The following is an 18642-nucleotide window of genomic DNA, read 5'->3' as shown; positions in this document are numbered from 1 at the left end:
AAATGTGGGTGGGATAGGTGAAGCACCCACACCTGTCTCCACTCTCATTTGCCCCAATCTAGGCCCTTGAGCAAGGCCTTTAACCCCCACCATCTGCTCCTTCAGGCTCCTTAGATAGCAGCTCTCTGCTCCTCACAGAGGGCTGTGGTAGCTCGGTGGTCTGTGATTGTGTCAGTAAGAGCATCCGGTGTAAAATTAACTGCCAGGTCTTTGTGCGACTTTGTTCACTGTGGCGACCCCTGAAGAAGGGAGCAGCTGAAAGAAGAAGAAGAAAAAAGAAGTGGGTCGGATTGAAGTCACCCGTGGGCCATCAGTTGAGTAGCCCTGGTTTAGTGTGTTAACAGCTCAAATCTTGTAAATGATAGCTTGATGTTTTCCTCCAGTATCATCATGTGCTCCCTCCTTCTCCTTAAAGTCATCCAAGTGGTGAGTTGGAGCAAGTCTGGCTGCTCCTGAAGCCATTACTGTGTTTTTTTTTAAATACATTATACATTTTGACCAAAGAAGATGCACACAAAACAGCAACAGAAAGGCAAAAAATGGCTGCCATAACACTGCCATCCTTTTAGAAAACCATAGTTTTATGTTTTTTCAGACACTTGTGCCTGCATCATGAGAAAACAAGACTACAGTAGTCCCTTGGTACTTGGCGGTTCGTTTTTCACGGACTCGCGCTATTGCAGTTTTTCAAAGTTAGATTGGACATATCACACAATTGGCTGATTGATGGATGAACTGCATGATCGGCATGGAATTTTAATTTAAAATAAATTATTTTAAATTATTTAGCACCTGCTGCACATGTCTGTATGCAGCCCACACTGCACAAGAAGCTCCCTCCTGCAATGTGTTGTCATGATCTCCGCTCTGCAGAGAAGTGGGCGTGGCCAAGATCGCTGGGAGGTGGCAGAGAGCTGAATCATGACATTCTATGCTCTTTTAGAGCGTTTAGAGTTTAGAAACATTATTTGGAATACTGAAAGAGTATGAGAAGGGTTTTAAACACCCTTATCGGTGGCGCAACTGGTAGAGATGCTGCCTCTCAGCGAGCAGGTCCCTGGTTCAAATCCCGGTCCGGGGGCCTTGCTGGGTGGAGTTTGCATGTTCTTTCTGTGCATCTGTGGGTTTTCTCCGGGTGCTCCGGTTTCCAAAAACCATGCATGTTAGGCTGATTGGTAACTTTGAATTGTCCCCAGGTGTGAGTGAGCGAGTGAATGGTTGTTTGTCTCGTTTGTCTCTATGTGTCTCTGTGATGGACTTGCGACCCGTCCAGGGTGTACCCCGCCCCTCGCACAGTGATTGCTGGACATGGGCACCGGCGACCCCCGTGACCCAAAATGGAAGATGTGGGTAAAAGATAATGGATGGATGGATGGATATACCAAAATAAATTACTACTTACTACTTGGTACTACTATTCCTACTTCACGGTTTTTCACTTATCGTGGGGCTTCAGGGTTCAGATCCCTGCGATAAATGAGGGACTACTGTATATTAAAATTCAAGAAGAAAACTGGGGAACTCCACTTAGACTAAACTGTGAAACATACGATGAGGAGGAAAGTTCAACAGAAAACATAAACATGGAGTGACTCCTCTAGAGTCCAGACACGAGTCTTCTCCACAATAATCAGGGTGATGAAGAAAAGTGTTGAAGCTCAGAGGCCTGGAGGACACTGGACTATAAACTTAGACACTGTTGGTTTGAATTTTTTTTAAAGAAATTGAATTTAGTTCTGTGGTGCAATCTTTTACATCATTTCATAAAGTAGTCGACTCTTGAATCAGAATTTCTCATGCATATGAATAATTTTGAGGTCACCTGTGATTGTACATGTTACTCCTGTGCAAACTTTTGCATATTTGCACGGCATCCATCCATAACATTTGTCTGTGCTGCTACGTTTATTTCAGGTTTTTATTTGTCTACAGTTTTTTTAGTGCTTCCTGGTGTTTGAATTTCCTTCTTTACCCTTTTCTTCTCCTCTTCTCTCACGTCACCTCTGGCACTTCTGCTTGCTCTCACTAAACCTGCAGTCTCGTCTCTGGAGCACTACAGCCCGCTACCCGACGTGCGCTCGCGCTCGCTGCGCTCCAGCCGTTCGTTTGGAAGCAGCTCCGTGACCACGGTCAAGATGACGCCGCTCTCCTTCCTCCCCGGGACGCGCATCATGAAATACCTCGGCATCATCAACATGTTCTTCATCAGAGAGACGACGTCTCTACGGGAGGTACCGTTTGAGCAACACGAGCGCTGAGTTGCACTGCGTTTTACTGCCAGCTGTGTTTTTGTTGAGCCGTTGGTTCTCTGCAGGAAGGCGGGGTGAGCGGCTTCCTTCATTCCTTCATCGCAGAGGTGTTTGCCATGGTTCGAGCCCACGTCGCGGCTCTGGGTGGAAACGCAGTGGTGTCCTACAGCATGAAGGACTGTGTTTTAATGGAAAACCCAAACAAGAACCAGGTACCTACAAACACAATATTTACTCAGATACTGCAAACTGTTTGTACATAATGTTTAAGAACCTTTTCTCATTTTTATTCTCCTAATATAACATGTTTGTTTTTACGTTGTAGGCTCAGTGTCTCATTAACGTGAGCGGTGATGCGGTTATATGCGTCAGGGAGACGGACCAGGAGCAAATGACCTCAGTGACAAACACGGGACAGACCTGCGCCGCTGATGCTACATGACAGTAAATCTGTCTTATGTGGCAGGAACAACTGTCCAAGTGGAGACACTCTCATACGTCTAGACATCCAAATTTAATGCAGAGTTAGCCTTAAACACATCCAAAGGTCCAAAACGTTCAGTTTGTGTGAATATGGGGAGTCCAATGTACGTTGGAAGAATGTGGTTCCAAGAGTCCAACCTTTTCTGATTTAAAGTAGCCAAAGGACCCCCTTTCTTTTGTATTACAGCTGTGCTCAACAGCTGCAGCGTGTCGGTCGTCCCGTGGTGTTTGAGTTCCATGTTAGGCAGCTAGAGCTAATGTGTCCGTCTGCAAACCACAAACCTAATTTAAATTTCTGTGCTAAAAGGGATGCAGACTGTTTCAGTGCAGACAAAATCTTGCAGCGTTTGGCTCTGGTCTGCATAAAGTGTCAAGTGTTTGAATTTTAGGGCACCAGAGGAATAAATCACAGTCCGGGGCCGGCATTTAGAAGCAAGATTCCAAACTGAACATGTTTACTGGTGTCCGATATTAATATTTGCTGTCAGTATTTTTTCTAAACAAGTTGGCTTACAGAAACTTTTTTTTTTTTCCGGCAAGTGTCAAATGACTGTCACATTAAAGTTTTATTTGTGATATTTTATTGTCTGTTTAGGTTACTGGCATGCATGAAAAATGCCTGAACTTCAGGTGTGATATACAACATGTTTGGAGAGAAAAAACTTCCCTTTTAGATCAGCTAACATGAATCTCAGTGACGATAATTTATAATAACATTTTATTTTTTGGCTTTATTTTGAATTATTTAAAATTATGGCATAATTATTATGACGTCTGGGCAAACGGTGATGGTTTATTGTTAAATATATATATCAACTATACCGATATGTCACGCAAAGAATCCAGCTGAGGGCTAGTTTCAGATAAAAAGAATAAAGTCTGAGATTTGATTAGATTCTTCAGGTTTGGTCTAAATAATCTTACATCTCCTTCGTCAGCAGATCTAAGATAATCCCCTCCTCCTCATAAATCTCCACTTTCTGTGTTACTCAAAAAACACTCACTGCTGAACTTTCCAGCACATGAAGCATCTTCTAGTCTTGATGCCACCTGAAAATAAATTGTAAATGTTCTCCAAAATCAGATTTTTGTATTTTTGTAGCAGAAAATGAAATAATCTTTACTTACTTTGCCTGTGTGGAAAGTTTGTGATTTAAGACAATGTGTCTATAATAGTGGTACTCTAATCTGTGCGACCAGTAGTTGATTATTTTTCTGTATTTGTGTCTAAAACTTGAATGTATATATTTCAGAGCTTTTTGCTGTTGGAGTAGCAGCATGAAGACACTTTATTGCCATGAATCTGTACCGCCTGTTAAAATGCACAATAAATTCATCTCAAACCAAACGTCTTGCTTTAATTAAATCCTAACATAGAACCACAGTGTTTATAAATAATCGTCCACCAGTTAAACTCTTAACCTTATTGGCACTTAGAACAAGAAGGTCCACAGTGATGATTTACTTTCTGTATTTGAAATAATTTTTACAAAAAAAAAAAAGTTTCCTAATCTGCATTCTAACCTCAAACTACTTTATAAGACATGCATAAGATCAATGTTTAATACTCGTGTGTGAAGAAATAAAGCCTAATTAGTTGAATCCACTCCTAAAAGAGGCCAATTAAGACGAGCGAGCAGTGATCTTTCACTTTTCCCATGAAACGTGAACGCAGCATTGTGTTCAAAGGAGCCGCAGCGCCATCTTGCGGCCGTTGTGATGAACTGAACAACCGTTTGGTCGCTACGTGTCTCCCTTCGCGACTGAATCAGCTTCCTTCCTCCGGAGGAGTAGCGCAGCGGGCGGCAATAAATATCAGAGTAGAGCCCGATTCAAACATGGGGGAAATAACTAAACCTCGGCGCATATTCCTGTGGTGCATGGCGGCCACCTACCTGGCGGCCTTTGTTTCCGTCTATTTGCAGATACCAGGTGAGGTCCAAACTGCTAACTGACTCAACTGTGTCTTGTTAGCTTGTTAGCTGGAAACTTGGAGCTCAGAGACTTCCTGTGCTGCTGGAACAGTCTGGAAGTGTAGGAGACACATCCCAACACGCAGCATTCTCTGAATACTTGAAGCTTCGATAAACTAGAGTCTGATGTTACCCACAGCCTTTTGTTGGACTTGTCTGCTGGATGTAGTTTGTAAAGGTAATCACTGCAAAGTTTAAAATCAAACATTAAAAAAAAAAAGTTTATCAAGTGGTGCAGTTTGTAAGACTTTTTTTATTCCAGCAGTTTTCCAAATACACTGAATGCAATTTTGAAATGCGGGTCCACGCTCAATATAAACAAAGCCCAGTCTTCATGAAGTGCCATGACTTTATCTAGTACTACAGGTAGTATCTACCTGGATTATTTAGCATGCATCTGGACATTTATCTAGTACTGTTGCACACGACATGTGAACATGATATTTTCCTGTTTGCATGTGCGCTGCCTACACTGATCAAAGTGATTTTGTTTGTGTGTTCAGGTCTGTATGGGAACGACGGGCTGCTGCCTGCACGCTGGCAGCTGCGGTACACTGGGAAGCCTCTGCTGGAACAGATGCTGTCCTCTCCCACGCTGCTGTGGCTGGGACCCCGGCTCGGCCTGGACACCCAGACCACCATGGAGCTGCTGTGTCTCATCGGGGCTGTGCTGAGCCTCGCTGCCACACTGACGGAGGCTTTCAGGGACAGCCTGGTGTTTTTCTGCCTGTGGGTCTTCTATCTGTCCCTGTACCAAGTGAGTTTTTAACGACTGAGTTGTTATTTTGTCTTTTTTAATATTTGCTTTATTAAAACCTTTATTTTTTTCCTGTTACAGGTAGGTCAGGTTTTTCTCTATTTCCAGTGGTGAGTGTTTTGAACTCTGTGATAAGATTTATTGTCACGTGAACGTTGTTTCATCATGTGTGTCCCTCCTGCCTTGCAGCAGTACGACAGACGTCAATGTAGTAAATGAATGTCCAGCATTCCTTTTAAAGAATGCATGTCCCCCACTACTTTTTATGCCAGAGTTTTAAACTAAGATCATTTTATGACTCTGACACAAACACCAAATTTTAGCTCCATATCTGTAAAACGGACTCTTTTATAGCCATTTTTTGTGTTTGCTTAGCTCTGGTGGCCATCTTGAATGGGGTTGACTGTAATAATTAGTCCTGATGGTTTCATTAAAATCCATCCAGTGGTTTATGAGATGTTTCGCTAACATTACAGGCAAACGTGCAGACTCTGATCTTCATGCGTCATCTTTTCACCTTTTTTTGTCTGTGGTGACATTTTCTTCCTGTCGTATCAGGGACAACCTGCTGTTGGAGACGGGGTTCCTCTGTATCCTTGTTGCTCCGCTGACATTAATCAGGGGCTCCAGGGCGGTCCGGGAGCACGATCGGGTGACCTTTTGGCTGATTCGCTGGCTGCTCTTCAGGCTGATGTTCGCCTCTGGCGTGGTGAAGCTGACATCACGATGTCCCACGTGGTGGGGTCTCACAGGTACGAGTTCAGATTCATTTCCCCTCCATGACAACATTTATTTTCTGAATGCCTACGCATGTTTCATAAACAGAACTTGATTAGCTCAATTTATTGCTTTAAATTTTTCCCAGCTCACTTTAATTTATCTTTGTTGAACAGCTTTGACGTATCACTATGAGACACAGTGTATCCCCACGCCTCTGGCCTGGTTTGCACACCAGTTGCCAGTCTGGTGGCAGAAGCTGAGTGTGGTGGGAACCTTTGTTATAGAGATCCCCGTACCTTTACTGTTCTTCAGTCCGCTGCGCAGGCTGCGACTCGGAGCTTTTTACATGCAGGTGAGTTGAAACTCATCAGCTCAAATGTAAAATACAAGACTGACCTGACTGTATATTACCTTTTTGTAATCTGATACTTTTTTTTCTCCCATCAATTAGGTGTTTCTTCAAGTTCTCATCATTCTCTCTGGGAACTACAACTTCTTCAACCTGCTGACCTTGATCCTCTGTCTGTCTCTCCTGGATGATCAGCATGTTAATTTTTGGCTGCGGAAGACGGACAAGAGCAAAGCAAAGAGCGACGGTATGAGTCAGCCTCCTGTGGTCCTCACTGCTTCTGTTCGTGAGATCACAGTAAAGCAGATCATTACTGAACTCTGAGGCGGAGCACGCTCGGAGAGAGCAGACGTGATAACGATCTGTTCACACTCAAAGTGGGTTGAGGATGATTCTTAGCTACTACCACACCAAATTTTAGCTGAATATCTATAAAACTGACCAAGTTAAAGCCATTTTCATGTTGGCTAAAGTTGATTAGCTGTGGGTGTAATAAAACCTGCAACACGAGGCACAACTTGCATTTTTACTCATCCATCCATTCATCCATCCATTTTCTTTACCCGCTTGTTCCATTTTGGGTCACGGGGGTCGCTGGTGCCCATGTCCAGCAATCACTGTGCGAGGGGCGGGGTACACCCTGGACGGGTCGCAAGTCCATCACAGGGACACATAGAGACAAACGAGACAAACAACCATTCACTCTCTCACTCACACCTAGGGACAATTTAGAGTTACCAATCAGCCTAACATGCATGTTTTTGGTCTGTGGGAGGAAACCGGAGTACCCGGAGAAAACCCACGCATGCACGGAGAGAACATGCAAACTCCACCCAAAAAGGCCCCTGGACCGGGGTTTGAACCAGGGACCTGCTCGCTGAGAGGCAGCAGCTCTACCAGTTGCGCCACCGTGCTGCCCATTTTTACTCATCATTCTTTGTAAAAAAATAAAAAAAAACAACAGGTCTCTCTTGTAAATGAGTCCTGGAGGTTCAGTGAGACTAACCTGTATAAATAAAGGTTGAATGAATGAAAATATTTAGTCCAATACTGTAGTCCCTCGCTACTTCGGGGCTCGTTCATCGCAGTTTTTTTTCAAAATAAGAGTGAACATGACACGCTCGCAGGTCTTTAGGGTACGGATCCCCATGATAAACGAGGGACTACTGTATGTAGAGTGTGGCAGTTGTTTTTTTGTTTGTAACTGAGAAAGTACAATTATAGATTCAATAAATACTAATGTACTCGATTATTGCTGGCAGTGAAAAAACATGTTTTAAGTCCAACTGTGGGAGGTAAAAACCCAACCCCTCATTAGGAAATGGTGGAGCACCCTGTCCACTGAATGGACCCTGCGGCTCTTACTCATCTGCCCACAGCTGAACATCCTCCAACATAAGGTCTTTGAGCATCTAAAAGAACTGGAACATGAGCTCTGAACGTTTCACGCTCTCTGCTCCTGTCAGACTCCAGTCTGCTGTCGTGGCTGTGTTACCTGTTGGAGATGGTTGTGTGGTCTCTGCTGATCTACGGAACAATCCTCTGCTTCGATCTGCAGGTGGATACAATGAAGAACGGCATCTCGTCCCGTACAGGTCTGTGCGGCTTTGTCCAACGTTTCATAAAACGATTAAAATGATTTGAAACTGTTTATTTGTGTTGTGTCTTCTGCAGCCTTCACCTACCACCAGTTCAACACATTTCTGAAGAGTGTCACCATCCCCTGTGTCTGGATTGGTGTCCTCTCTCTCACCTGGGAGATGGTCACTTCCATGTTCAGGTATGTGGTGCAATGTTGGTTATTTTCGATGTACGTCCTGGATGTCGTGCTGATGTGTATTTCTTTACAGGTGTGCTTGTGTTTCTGGTTTCTTGAAGAGGTTTGGGAGGATGGTGCAGTGGATGGTGTTCGCTGCTGCTGCCGCTGCCATGTTTGCTGTCAGTTTGGTGGGTGCTGGAGTCCAAAACCAAAAAGAAACTAGAGAAATTATCAATCCTGGATTGCTTATTTAAAATATTACAGTATTTAAATTTAAATTGCTTATTTAAGGAGGGAGATTGGGAGTAACAGGTGATGAGTGAGTGCAGTCTGGCACATGTTGTGACAAAGTTGACCCTACTTGAAATTGAACTTGAACTACTGTATTCCTATTTCGCAGTTTTTCACTTATCGCAGGGGGACGTGGTCCCTTACACCCGCGATAAACGAGGGATTACTGTAGTGAGTATGCTGAGGGAATTTGTTGAAGCAGCAGCTGAATTAATAATTAAATCAAGCAGAACAGACGCTAAAATGAGCAAAACGGTAACATAAAGGTTTAAATTAGTAAAACTGTGTGTAAAAACTGAAATTAATAAGATGATAGGTAAACACTAAATTCAAAATTGACGCTCCTGCTGCCTTTGGGTCAAGATGACTCATGAGGTTATATTTAAACATGAGGACTTGTGGGTCATTTTAGCCTAAGGGCAGCAGGAGGGTTAAATGAATAGATATAGAGATAAAAATTAAAATTATTAAAAGCAAAACTGTCACTAAAAGTTAACTGTAGCAAAACTGTAACTTGGAAACTAAAAGGAGCACAAGAAGATAAAAAATACTATGCTGAAGTGTGTGTATATATAATATATATATATATAATATATATATATATATATATTTTTTTTTTAAAGAACAATGTTTTTGAACAAATCAAGGAGATACCAATTCTCTGGTGGAAAACCATGTTAAAGTTAAATAATTAAAATAAAACTTTCAAAGATACAAATACCAAAAGTCAGAGCACAGTATTCCCAACTGAGCTGAGTATTTTGATATTCACTGTAAATGTTTAAAATCACACCAAGCCTGCAGGAGCAGTTTGGTTGCAAACAAAAAGATGTACAAGTCATAAGCAGGAAAACAGTCGTGTGAACGTTGCACCAGCGTCCACATAATGGTCTGGTTTTCCTCTTTTTCAGGTTCCGTTCACCTACATGGAGCACAACTCTAACGCCAGGCTGTGGCCAGGCGTGCGTCAGGCCTACGAGGTGGTGGATCGCTTCCAGCTGGTCAACTCGTACGGCCTGTTCAGGAGGATGACCGGAGTGGGTGGGAGGCCAGAGGTCGTCATTGAGGGGAGCAGCGATGGGGTCACGTGGACGGTTAGAAGAAAGTCTCATCATGCATGAAGGTTGAACAGAACCTGTATGGTCGCTATAAATAAACCTGTTTTTTCTTAAGGAGATTGAGTTCATGTATAAGCCGGGGAACCTGAGTGTGCCTCCTCCTGTCGTGACTCCTCACCAGCCCAGGTTGGACTGGCAGATGTGGTTCGCCGCTCTGGGGCCTCACACGCAGGCTCCGTGGTTCACCAGTCTGATGTACCGACTGCTGCAAGGCAAAAGAGACGGTGCGCAACTCGTGAACTTTTACAAATTCAGCACTACTAAGAAAGTCTTCAGAGATAGCCGGTACTTTAAAGTTTTAATCTTCTGGAAGCAGACGGTGTCTCTGTGCCTGAAATGATTCAGTGTTGAATTCCCTGGGAAAGCTATCAGATTTGTGTTTAATAAGGAACAAGTGGATCTCTTAAAGTTTGCATTTTGTTCTGCAGTGATTGAGCTGATCCAGGCGGACGTATCCAAGTATCCGTTTCAGCAGCAGCCGCCTGCCTACCTCCGAGCTCACCGCTACAGATACTGGTTTACTGAACCCAAGGCTGACGGGTCAGCGCTCACTGCTTCTCTCCCTGCACTGAAACACCAACACTTGAGTTTAATTCAGACTTACTGCATTACAGACTATTCAACTCATACTTTCATAAACCTAGAGAATGTGTTTTACTATGAAGAGTGCCTGATTTTATGTACAAAAAGCTGCTGTTTGTCTAAAATCATTCTTCTTGTCTAAGATAAATAAATTAGAAAATACTGTTTAAAATTGATCTCACATTCATACAAAGATAAAAAAAGACAGTTTGGCTTTGTTTTTTTTTGGCAGATCTTATCCACAGCGTTGGTGGAGGAGGGTTTATGATGAGGAGTTTTATCCCGTGGTGCACCTGGGCAGCAGTTTTCTGGAGAGCATGCTCAACCAGTTTGGACTGAAGGTAAATCTGTCTTTGAATTTAAGAGAAGAAGTTCTCATACTTATATTTAAAGACAAAAACAAATCTTTATATCTTTTTTGTTGATCGACATCGTTCAGGACGTCAGAAATCTACTAAGAAATAATGGGTACTATGATAGTTACTTTCACTCTGTCTCCTTTAGTTTCTGTTTGCAGTCACAATAAAAAAAAAGGGGTGTTCTGGGTGTCGTTCGCCTTTTCTGCTCAGAATACACCGAGCGAACAAATAAAATCCAGGGAAAAGAAAAAAAAACACTGTTCACTTCAGACTTCATTCATGAAGGACAGCAGGGTGACTTATTATTAGAAAGTGAAGTCATTAACAACAGAAACCTATTAGTTATATATCTGAATAATAGTCCTACTTCCGTTTAGTTTTGGACAATGCTGAATCAGCGTTAACACAATTATATATATATATTTCTTGTCTGTAGGACAAGTCGTCTCCTCGTCGTGTTTCCAACACCACTGTTGCTCAGGTGGTGAGGTGGGTGCGACCTCAGTTCGAAGGCGTTCCTGCCCCTGCACTAATCTGGACCCTCATCGCCTGCAGCGCCACCTTTTGTCTGCTCCGGGGGTTGCACACTAGGAATAAACTCGCAGGACTGACGTCATCGTCTCCTGAGGAAGCTAAGAAGAGCGATCACATGGAAGCTGCTGCCTCCTCAGACCACCTCGAGAAAACGCAGGAGCAGCAGACAGAAGAGGAGGAAGAGAGTGCAGAGAACATAGAAGACGAGGCGGAAAGGAAGGAGAAAGACGGTGTTTGTGAGGACGAGGATCAGGAAGAGGAGAGGATGGAAAGTGATGAAAACTGAACGTTTTTAACAAGCTGCAGGGAATCTTGTTGGAGACTGATCACCGTCTGCCTTCATAAAATGACACCAAATACCAAACGAGTTGTGTTTTATGTTCTTTTGTTTCCTCACCTGCCACTTTTTTATTGTTTATTTTAACCTGTACTTACATGATCACATGCATATCTGCAGTTATTCAAATATATTTGGAGCAAAAAACAAGTTTATTAAAACTTATTTGGCTGTTTCTGAACATCGCTAAAAATTACAAGCGATAAAACCAGAAAAAGGAATCGCATCAAGAGAATGTACAAGTTAATGTTATTACACCACTCATTTTTTTTTTAGTGGTGGTGGGAGGGGGGGGGACAGGTAAAGGTTTGTCTACACAAAACTTCAACAAACTAGCACACGTGTCCTGTCTGTAAATATTTTTGTGTAAAATTAGAATTGAAACACCACAGAAGACATAGTTGTTTTTGTATTCTTTTAAATTAAAAAAACTCAATTTGTACGAATTGTTTCTCAAAATTATTTGCCACATATAACAAAAAATACACGTCATAAGAAGAGATAAAAACAGTTCTCAGTGAGATTTAGTGAAGAGATTTTAAAAAGAAAGTGATGATATGCAAAAAGTGCCACGTCCAGCTTTAGTGTTGCAATAAACAAAGCTATAAATCATCGTTTACATTTTCATTGTCATCGCAGCTGACTTCTGTATCTGCTGGTTCACCACTGCAGAACCCCCGGACAGTATTTGTCGATCAGGGACTGGTAGTACGGCTTCAGCTCGTCCACGTCTGGCAGAGTGCTGTTTTTTGTGTAGAGGTCAAATTTACTGCAGAAAGAGCCAAAAGGTTTACATCTCAGGTCAAAGCCTAGCCCTGATGAAGCTCTCGAAGGAAGAGGAAGATACTCACTTGAACTCTTTGACCCACGGCAGCATCTGCCGGTCTTTGTCATTGCACAGATGCATGTAGTCTCCATGAGAGTGCCACGGGTAGAAGGAATGGAATCGGATCATGTACAGCCCCTGAGAAACAAAAACACAACGATTGTAACTCGTTCCTGTCGAAACGCCCTAAAAAATAAATTAAAACCCGTAAATGTGCTCATTTCCTCACCTCGACGGGGATGCAGCAGTTGTTGTGCTTCATTCCTCTGTAGAGATATTCTGAAAGAGTTCGAGAACACTCATGTAAAGAAGGACTCCCAGTATGTTGTGTTTTAAACGTTGTTGGTACATTCAGCTGCTTTTGGTTCTGGTCTCATACCGTCATGGCCCCAGGACATGAGGACCCTGTCAAGGCCACAGTTTGGTTCATAGATCCCATATTCAGAGCTAAAAGATGAAAGAAAAACGATCAACTCCATGTTTGTTAAGCTAGTTCAACCAAGAACTGTAAGGCTCGTGTTTATGACCCTTCTGCTCTAAGTGGACTATCGAGGCTGTCTTGATGCTGTTTGTGTTTTAAGAAAATCACACTTTTATGCAAGTTTGAAAACTGGTTTTGCAGAACTAAATATTAGCCCTGAATACTCTTTATTTTTTGAGAAATCTTCTCTCTGATTGATCATTTTCCAGCTTGCAAAACTAATGATTATTGTTTTTTCTGTCCAGTTAGATTCAAACTTTACCCTGCAGGACAGCGAGTCCCAAAGTTGGAGTCGGGACCCCATTGAGGGTCACAAAACACCAAGTCGGGAGTCTTAAGAACTCAGGAAAACAATTTCTACTATAGCATTTTTCATCCTAACTGATACGAAAGCTAAACGGAGGAGTCAAATGAAAAACCAAATGAGTTTAAATCATTTGTGTTTACCGTCATTGAAACTGAGCTGCGTGCTGTCAGGTTTAAAAGTGTTAAATATGAAGATTTGTTCAGTCAGCTGTATGAACTCCAAACATCAACACCATTTTTGTCTTGACCAAAGAGTGAGAGTACTTACTTATACGCAGGGTTTTTTTCATCTGGGTTGTCTGCGAAGGTGTTTCTCAACACAATCGAGTTTTGAAATTTGCATCCGACGGGGAAGGTGTCGCCCACGACAGCCCACTGCAAAAACACACAAGCTTCTGTTAGCAGAAGCTGCCACAAAACATGCCTTGTTGTGCGTAACTCTAAAAATAAATCTCATTTTCTCAGAGGATTTGAACGACGTCGCTGCAGCTGTACGGCCCAAATGCCAACATCAGCTTTGTTGTAATCTAAATTAAGGTCAAGGTTTCTTTATTGTCATTCGCATGTGGTACATGTGGTGGAACGAAACTGTGTACACAGGGTCCCAGTTACATCCAACAAAAGTATAAATTAAAGAAAAACAGTAAAAAGATCTAAGATGTGAACTAAGAAAAACACTAAACGAATACGCTAAACACTAATGGTGCAAAAACAATACACCGAACAACAGCAGCACGAACACGAGTCTGTGTGAGAAGATGAGTACGAATGAAGACAGCAACATGAAATAAATCAGCAGCATGAGATCAGCAGCACTAGCAACAATCAAGTGGCATTACAGTGATTTTTTTCTTCACAATGATAATCCTGATTAGGGATTCGTGAGTCTAACAGCTTCAGGGTAGAAGCTGTTCCTCTGTCTAGTGGTTCTACACTTAATGCTCCTTAACCTCATGCCTGAGGGGAGCGGGGCAAAAAATGTGTGTGCTGGGTGAGTGGGGTCCTTCATGATGCAGGTGGCCCTCTTCTTGCATCTGGAAGTGTAGATGTTTGTGATGGTGGGGAGGCTGACTCCAAATTAAGAGGAAATGTCTACATTTTGATGTATGAACTAAGATGTTAAAGCTGCTGCCAGTGACTCATTATGGTTACCGTGGTAACCACACATTGTGTCGCTCCCTGACCACCCAGTTAAGAGGCAAACCCAAACCCAAACCCAAACTGAAAAAGGAAGATGCTGCATAAACTACACGTCATATCTTTAAAATCCTTGAACTATGAGCGTCAGAAGGCTTGGATGGTCACACGTGACATTTTTTATATTTCCACAGTTTTTACTGAAAGACAGAAAGAGCTTATTTTCCTGTTTTGCTGAAAAAAGCAACGGTGGCCTTTAGGACCTGAGTGTGAGCTCTTTGCCCTCTGAGGGGATTTAAAAGACAACCATAAGCCCTGAAAGGCAAAAGAATGTATACCTTGTTTATAAAGCTATGAAAGAGTTGCAGGAGAACAAAGAGTTTGCCTAAGATTTAACATTTTTAGATGATTCAAAAGTTCATGTTACATCAACGCCACAACATTCTGGGGAAACACTGGTAAAAAAGAAATGATTGTAATTATATTATTGTGTAATAATGGTAATGTGGTTTTCCGACCTGTTTAAACGCTGAACAATGTTCCTCCTGTGAAGTGTGTGTGAGCTACAGAGCTACAAAGTTATTTACGATTGAGCCACAATGATTCAAGACAACCTATTGCACCAAGATCGTAATAGAAGTGCTTTCATTCTCTTGCGCTGGCACACTAGGATATGAGCTGTACGGACTGATCTGAGGCAGACTTACAAAGTATACAAGTCATTCGAAAAGCATGAGCTAATGAAATCATTAAAGTCCAAAATACAAGTTTGATGTCTTGCCTGAGGTTCATTCCACAGAGCCAAGGTCTTCCCAACGTCATGGATCAGGCCTACTAGCTGGAACCAGTCTGAGGTGAGTGTAAGAGAAATAAAGTTATTTATCAGTCTTACATAAGACTAACTATTATCTCACTGCAGATGACCTTTATCTGGGTGTTCTTGGCGGATGCCTTCAGCAGTCTGGAAGGCGTGAAAGGAGTTGGGAAAGTCGACATCCGGATCGGACTCGTCCACCAGCTGGTCCAGAGACATGAGGGCGTCCATCATCCCCATCTGGGTGTGGTTGAACTGGGTCCATTCAGAAGACTGCAGAGAGATGGTACAGTATGATCCAGGTTATTTAGACTTTTAAAATGTTTTGTTTCCATACAATATGCTGACTTGTTCATACATTAAAGGACCAGATGTGAGATGAATCAGCAAACAACAGTTTGGTGCATCGTTGAACAAATTACATAAACGTGAGAGAACGTTTATGTCAAGTCTATAATATAATATCAAGTCTGCTGATTCAAAACCAGGTTGGTGATGAATCAGAAAACGACATCAGAGGGCCCCTCAATCCAACATTTGGAGCGTTGTGAAATGGATTAAATAAACATTTTCTTATTCTTAGTTAATGTTTTTAATTCTTAACATTTTGTAATATGCCAGAAAGGCAGATAGAAGGAGGTCACATGGGGTTGTTTATACAAATTCAACGCCACCGATTTTCATCTTTGGACTCTTGTCCAGACATCAGATTACTTTTGTTTGATCAGTTTGACATCCTGACCGGATCAAACCCCACAAAAACAAAAAGATTCAAGGACACTTCTGTCTCTCATGACTCAAAGTTAAAGAAGAATAGAGAAGAAATGGCTTTTTTTGTTGTTGTTGCACAGACAAACATGCTCTACCTGTGCATATCTGGAGACAAAACCATCATCTGAATGTTCCTTTATTTCAGATTTGCTCACCTTTGTCTTCACAAACTCCACCGTCTGGTTGGTGTGCATCAGGCTGTACGTTTTAAAGACTCGGCTGAAGAGAATTCCACTCTGAAAAATAAAACTGCACACGATTATTTAAACTGACTCAAAAGCTTCAAAGAAGTTATCCTGATGCATGCTCAATAATCCAGGTAGAAAAATCCAGAGGACCAGATTTAACTTTTTTTAGACTTAAAAGAAGTTGATTTTAATCAAAAGGAGTGCTTTTTAAAATAGAAATAATGTGCATTAAAGAATCTGGAATAGAGAAGAGCAGTTTCTCTGAAACACATTGAGCATTTTTAAGCAACAATAAGTTATTTTTATTTTATTTCATCTGCCATAAAACTCAAAACACTGATTTTTATAGAAATCGGTATTTATCTATTTGGGAACCTTTTTTAAATAAAACAAAACACTTTGCTTTAAATGAGCACAATAAGCAGAACTAAAAGTTTTAGCTGCTGAACAGATTGTAAGCTTCTGTGTGATAATGGATAATTTTCCCACATGTTTTTACTGCAATATTTAATCTAACTGCAGCTTTTTTCATTGGAAAAAAAAAATCCAAATGAAGCTTAAATTACACAAATTAAACAGGTTCACATCTATGCTCTGATCCCTAATAATGACGTTCAAATGTAAAGATTTTAAACGTGATGTTATTTTTTTATGGCTTGAATTTCACCACAATTATATTTTTTTCTCTCCACTGCAGAAAAATCTAATTTAAAGTTTATTTTTCTGTTAAAGATTTTAGTACCACCTTATGTTTGACTTTATTAAGGTTAAAAATTGATTAATTTTTTTTTCCCCAAAAATGTACAGGCATAGTATTTTCAAATAAAAGTCTTGTAACTTGTGAAATTTTTCATCTTTCCTTAAATAATTGCAGAATAAAATGTTTGTTTCTGTTTGAAGAGAGGCTTCAGATTACCTCAAAGTTTCTGTAGTCCTCCTTCTCCTTTTGCAAATTTGGCCGATAAGCCAGGGACGGATCTGGACCCTGTGTTTGGAAATAAGAGCGCAGGAAAGATTTTCTGATCATACAAACATTAGTTACTCATAAATCCCCCCCAAAGTGTCAATAAAACATGTAAAACTGTATAAAATGAGACTCACGATGTTGATCACCCTCATGGTTGTCAGAAGAAGCCCCAGCAGGTTCAGGTCTGACTGCCTGCTCAGATATTTATGTCTCCAGGTGATTGAAGCTGTGATGGGTTTGACCTCTGAAGTGGTTTTTTTTGTTTGTTTTCATGAAGCACACACTCATGATCACTCCCAATTTAACCAGCCTTACCTAATGGGGTGCCCTGTGTTGACCGTTGGCCTTGTTCGAGTGTTTGTGTGTTTGTTACAGGAAGAGATTTTCAGTAATCAGCAGATTACACGTTTGGACTTTCAAAGAACGACTCATTGATTTTCATCATTTTGTTATGATCCCAACAGAGACGCACACGCTGTCTTATGCTTTCAGGTTCTTTCTTTGTACTGGTCCAGTCCTTTCTGCCAAGAGTATGAATTCTGAGTACTGACCATTTACGCACGCAGCAGCCCCCCTATCTGACGGCAGATGACCTGCTTTTCTCTGTCAGCTGATTCAAGTTGACCAAGGGGGGGTCAAACAAGATAAATCAATGGATGAGCAAGTATTTACTGTCTGTTCCTGACAGTCCAAACTTCCTGCTGGGTCTCAGTGGTTTTGCATCACTCACACAGACAATATCTGCTCACAATACGACTGATCAATAATAATGAATGATGTGAAAATTGGCTTTTTGTTCCAGTTTATGACTCCTCTGTGAGAGGTCGGCAAACACAAACGCTGCCAACAAATATTTGACGAGGATGAAGGTTTACTGAGTGTTTGTTTTTTTCTGCAATAGTGGTTTGACGTCCGTTTATCTGTTTTACAGGCCTACTTTGTCCTGATCAAGGTCACAAGTCTGTCCAGTACAAATAATCATGGGGCCAAAAACTTACACTACAATCAATTTAATGTATACATTGACTTAAAGTACTTTTTTTGTGGTGGAGAATCTGATTTCTACTTCCAAACATAAGCACCAAAAGAACACTGAGCTTCCTGCTGTGGGGTGATGTTAATGACCTCCGCAAGACGTTTCTGAGAAAATAATTAAAACAAAATAACATTATGAGCTTTTTCTGAAGTTGTTAGAAAACTAAGATGACATGTTAAGACTTACAAGGAGCAAAGAGGCTTGGCCCATCTCTGAAATCTGATTGGCTGCTTCTGAAGAGCAACAGAAGTGTTGGAGCCTAACAGCTGGCTTTTCACTGAGTGTACACGTCACACCGAGTGCATTAACAGTTTGTTGCATTTTCAAAGCTGTAAGATAAAAAAATAACTACTCAGTGCAAAAAAATGTGTATAAAAGTGCACAAAGTTACCTGCTTTAGTTAATGCAACTTACTGGTGTTTGTTAGGTCCCGCTCATAGGAAGATTTGCAGCCTATTGTTAACCTTTCTTCTTTTTATTTGTTTAATTTATTCAGTTTGTGATAATAAAAAAAGGACTTTCTTATGCTGAAGTCATTAACAAGAAACTTTATAAACCACATGGAGAAGAGGGAAAAACAAATCCTGTCTCATGTGAAGCTGCAT

The 18642-nt window shown here is 41.4% G+C and overlaps 3 protein-coding genes across 3 annotated transcripts in view; 2 read left to right on the top strand and 1 right to left on the bottom strand.

Annotated features, from left to right (window-relative positions):
• Positions 1-3836, top strand: part of c2cd5 (C2 calcium dependent domain containing 5) — a gene marked incomplete at its 5' end in the record, with an annotated part of 30170 nt that extends 26334 nt beyond the window's left edge. The window contains 3 exon segments of the mRNA XM_037682865.1: positions 2038-2231; positions 2315-2461; positions 2575-3836. Of these exon segments, the coding sequence (XP_037538793.1) occupies positions 2038-2231; positions 2315-2461; positions 2575-2691 (458 nt within the window).
• A 618-nt stretch (positions 3837-4454) lies between these two features.
• lmf2a (lipase maturation factor 2a) lies at positions 4455-11538 on the top strand. The gene is made up of 14 exons (XM_037682864.1): positions 4455-4664; positions 5209-5462; positions 5544-5572; positions 6021-6214; positions 6356-6534; positions 6634-6778; positions 7998-8126; positions 8206-8311; positions 8382-8478; positions 9493-9675; positions 9755-9923; positions 10128-10239; positions 10514-10622; positions 11077-11538. Exons 1-14 carry the CDS (start codon positions 4571-4573, stop codon positions 11458-11460), a joined length of 2184 nt encoding a protein of 727 aa, XP_037538792.1. The 5' UTR covers positions 4455-4570; the 3' UTR covers positions 11461-11538.
• Positions 11539-11912: 374 nt separating this feature from the next.
• On the bottom strand, positions 11913-17268 carry miox (myo-inositol oxygenase). Its single transcript, XM_037682862.1, has 10 exons — positions 17136-17268; positions 16951-17019; positions 16002-16082; positions 15186-15348; positions 15043-15110; positions 13393-13499; positions 12717-12784; positions 12567-12616; positions 12363-12475; positions 11913-12280 (listed from the first exon to the last, which is right to left on the bottom strand). Exons 1-10 carry the CDS (start codon positions 17151-17153, stop codon positions 12172-12174), a joined length of 846 nt encoding a protein of 281 aa, XP_037538790.1. The 5' UTR covers positions 17154-17268; the 3' UTR covers positions 11913-12171.
• Between the last annotated feature and the right edge of the window lie 1374 nt (positions 17269-18642).

This window comes from Nematolebias whitei, chromosome 10, assembly GCF_014905685.2.
Source record: "Nematolebias whitei isolate Nwh7 chromosome 10, NemWhi1, whole genome shotgun sequence".
Classification (NCBI taxonomy): Eukaryota; Metazoa; Chordata; class Actinopteri; order Cyprinodontiformes; family Rivulidae; genus Nematolebias; species Nematolebias whitei.
The sequence above is the reverse complement of the archived record's forward strand: the minus strand, read 5'-3'. Positions and strand labels throughout refer to the sequence as shown.

Coding starts and splice junctions, on each gene's coding strand:
- miox (XM_037682862.1), bottom strand. Junction 12,476..12,566: donor ACTGCTGCATCCCCGTCGAG/GTGAGGAAATGA, acceptor TTTGTTTCTCAG/GGGCTGTACATGATCCGATT. Junction 12,281..12,362: donor CCGTGGGTCAAAGAGTTCAA/GTGAGTATCTTC, acceptor CTCTTTCTGCAG/TAAATTTGACCTCTACACAA.
- lmf2a (XM_037682864.1), top strand. CDS start 4,571: ATGGGGGAAATAACTAAACCTCGGCGCATATTCCTGTGGTGCATGGCG. Junction 6,535..6,633: donor TCGGAGCTTTTTACATGCAG/GTGAGTTGAAAC, acceptor CCCATCAATTAG/GTGTTTCTTCAAGTTCTCAT. Junction 10,623..11,076: donor TCAACCAGTTTGGACTGAAG/GTAAATCTGTCT, acceptor TCTTGTCTGTAG/GACAAGTCGTCTCCTCGTCG.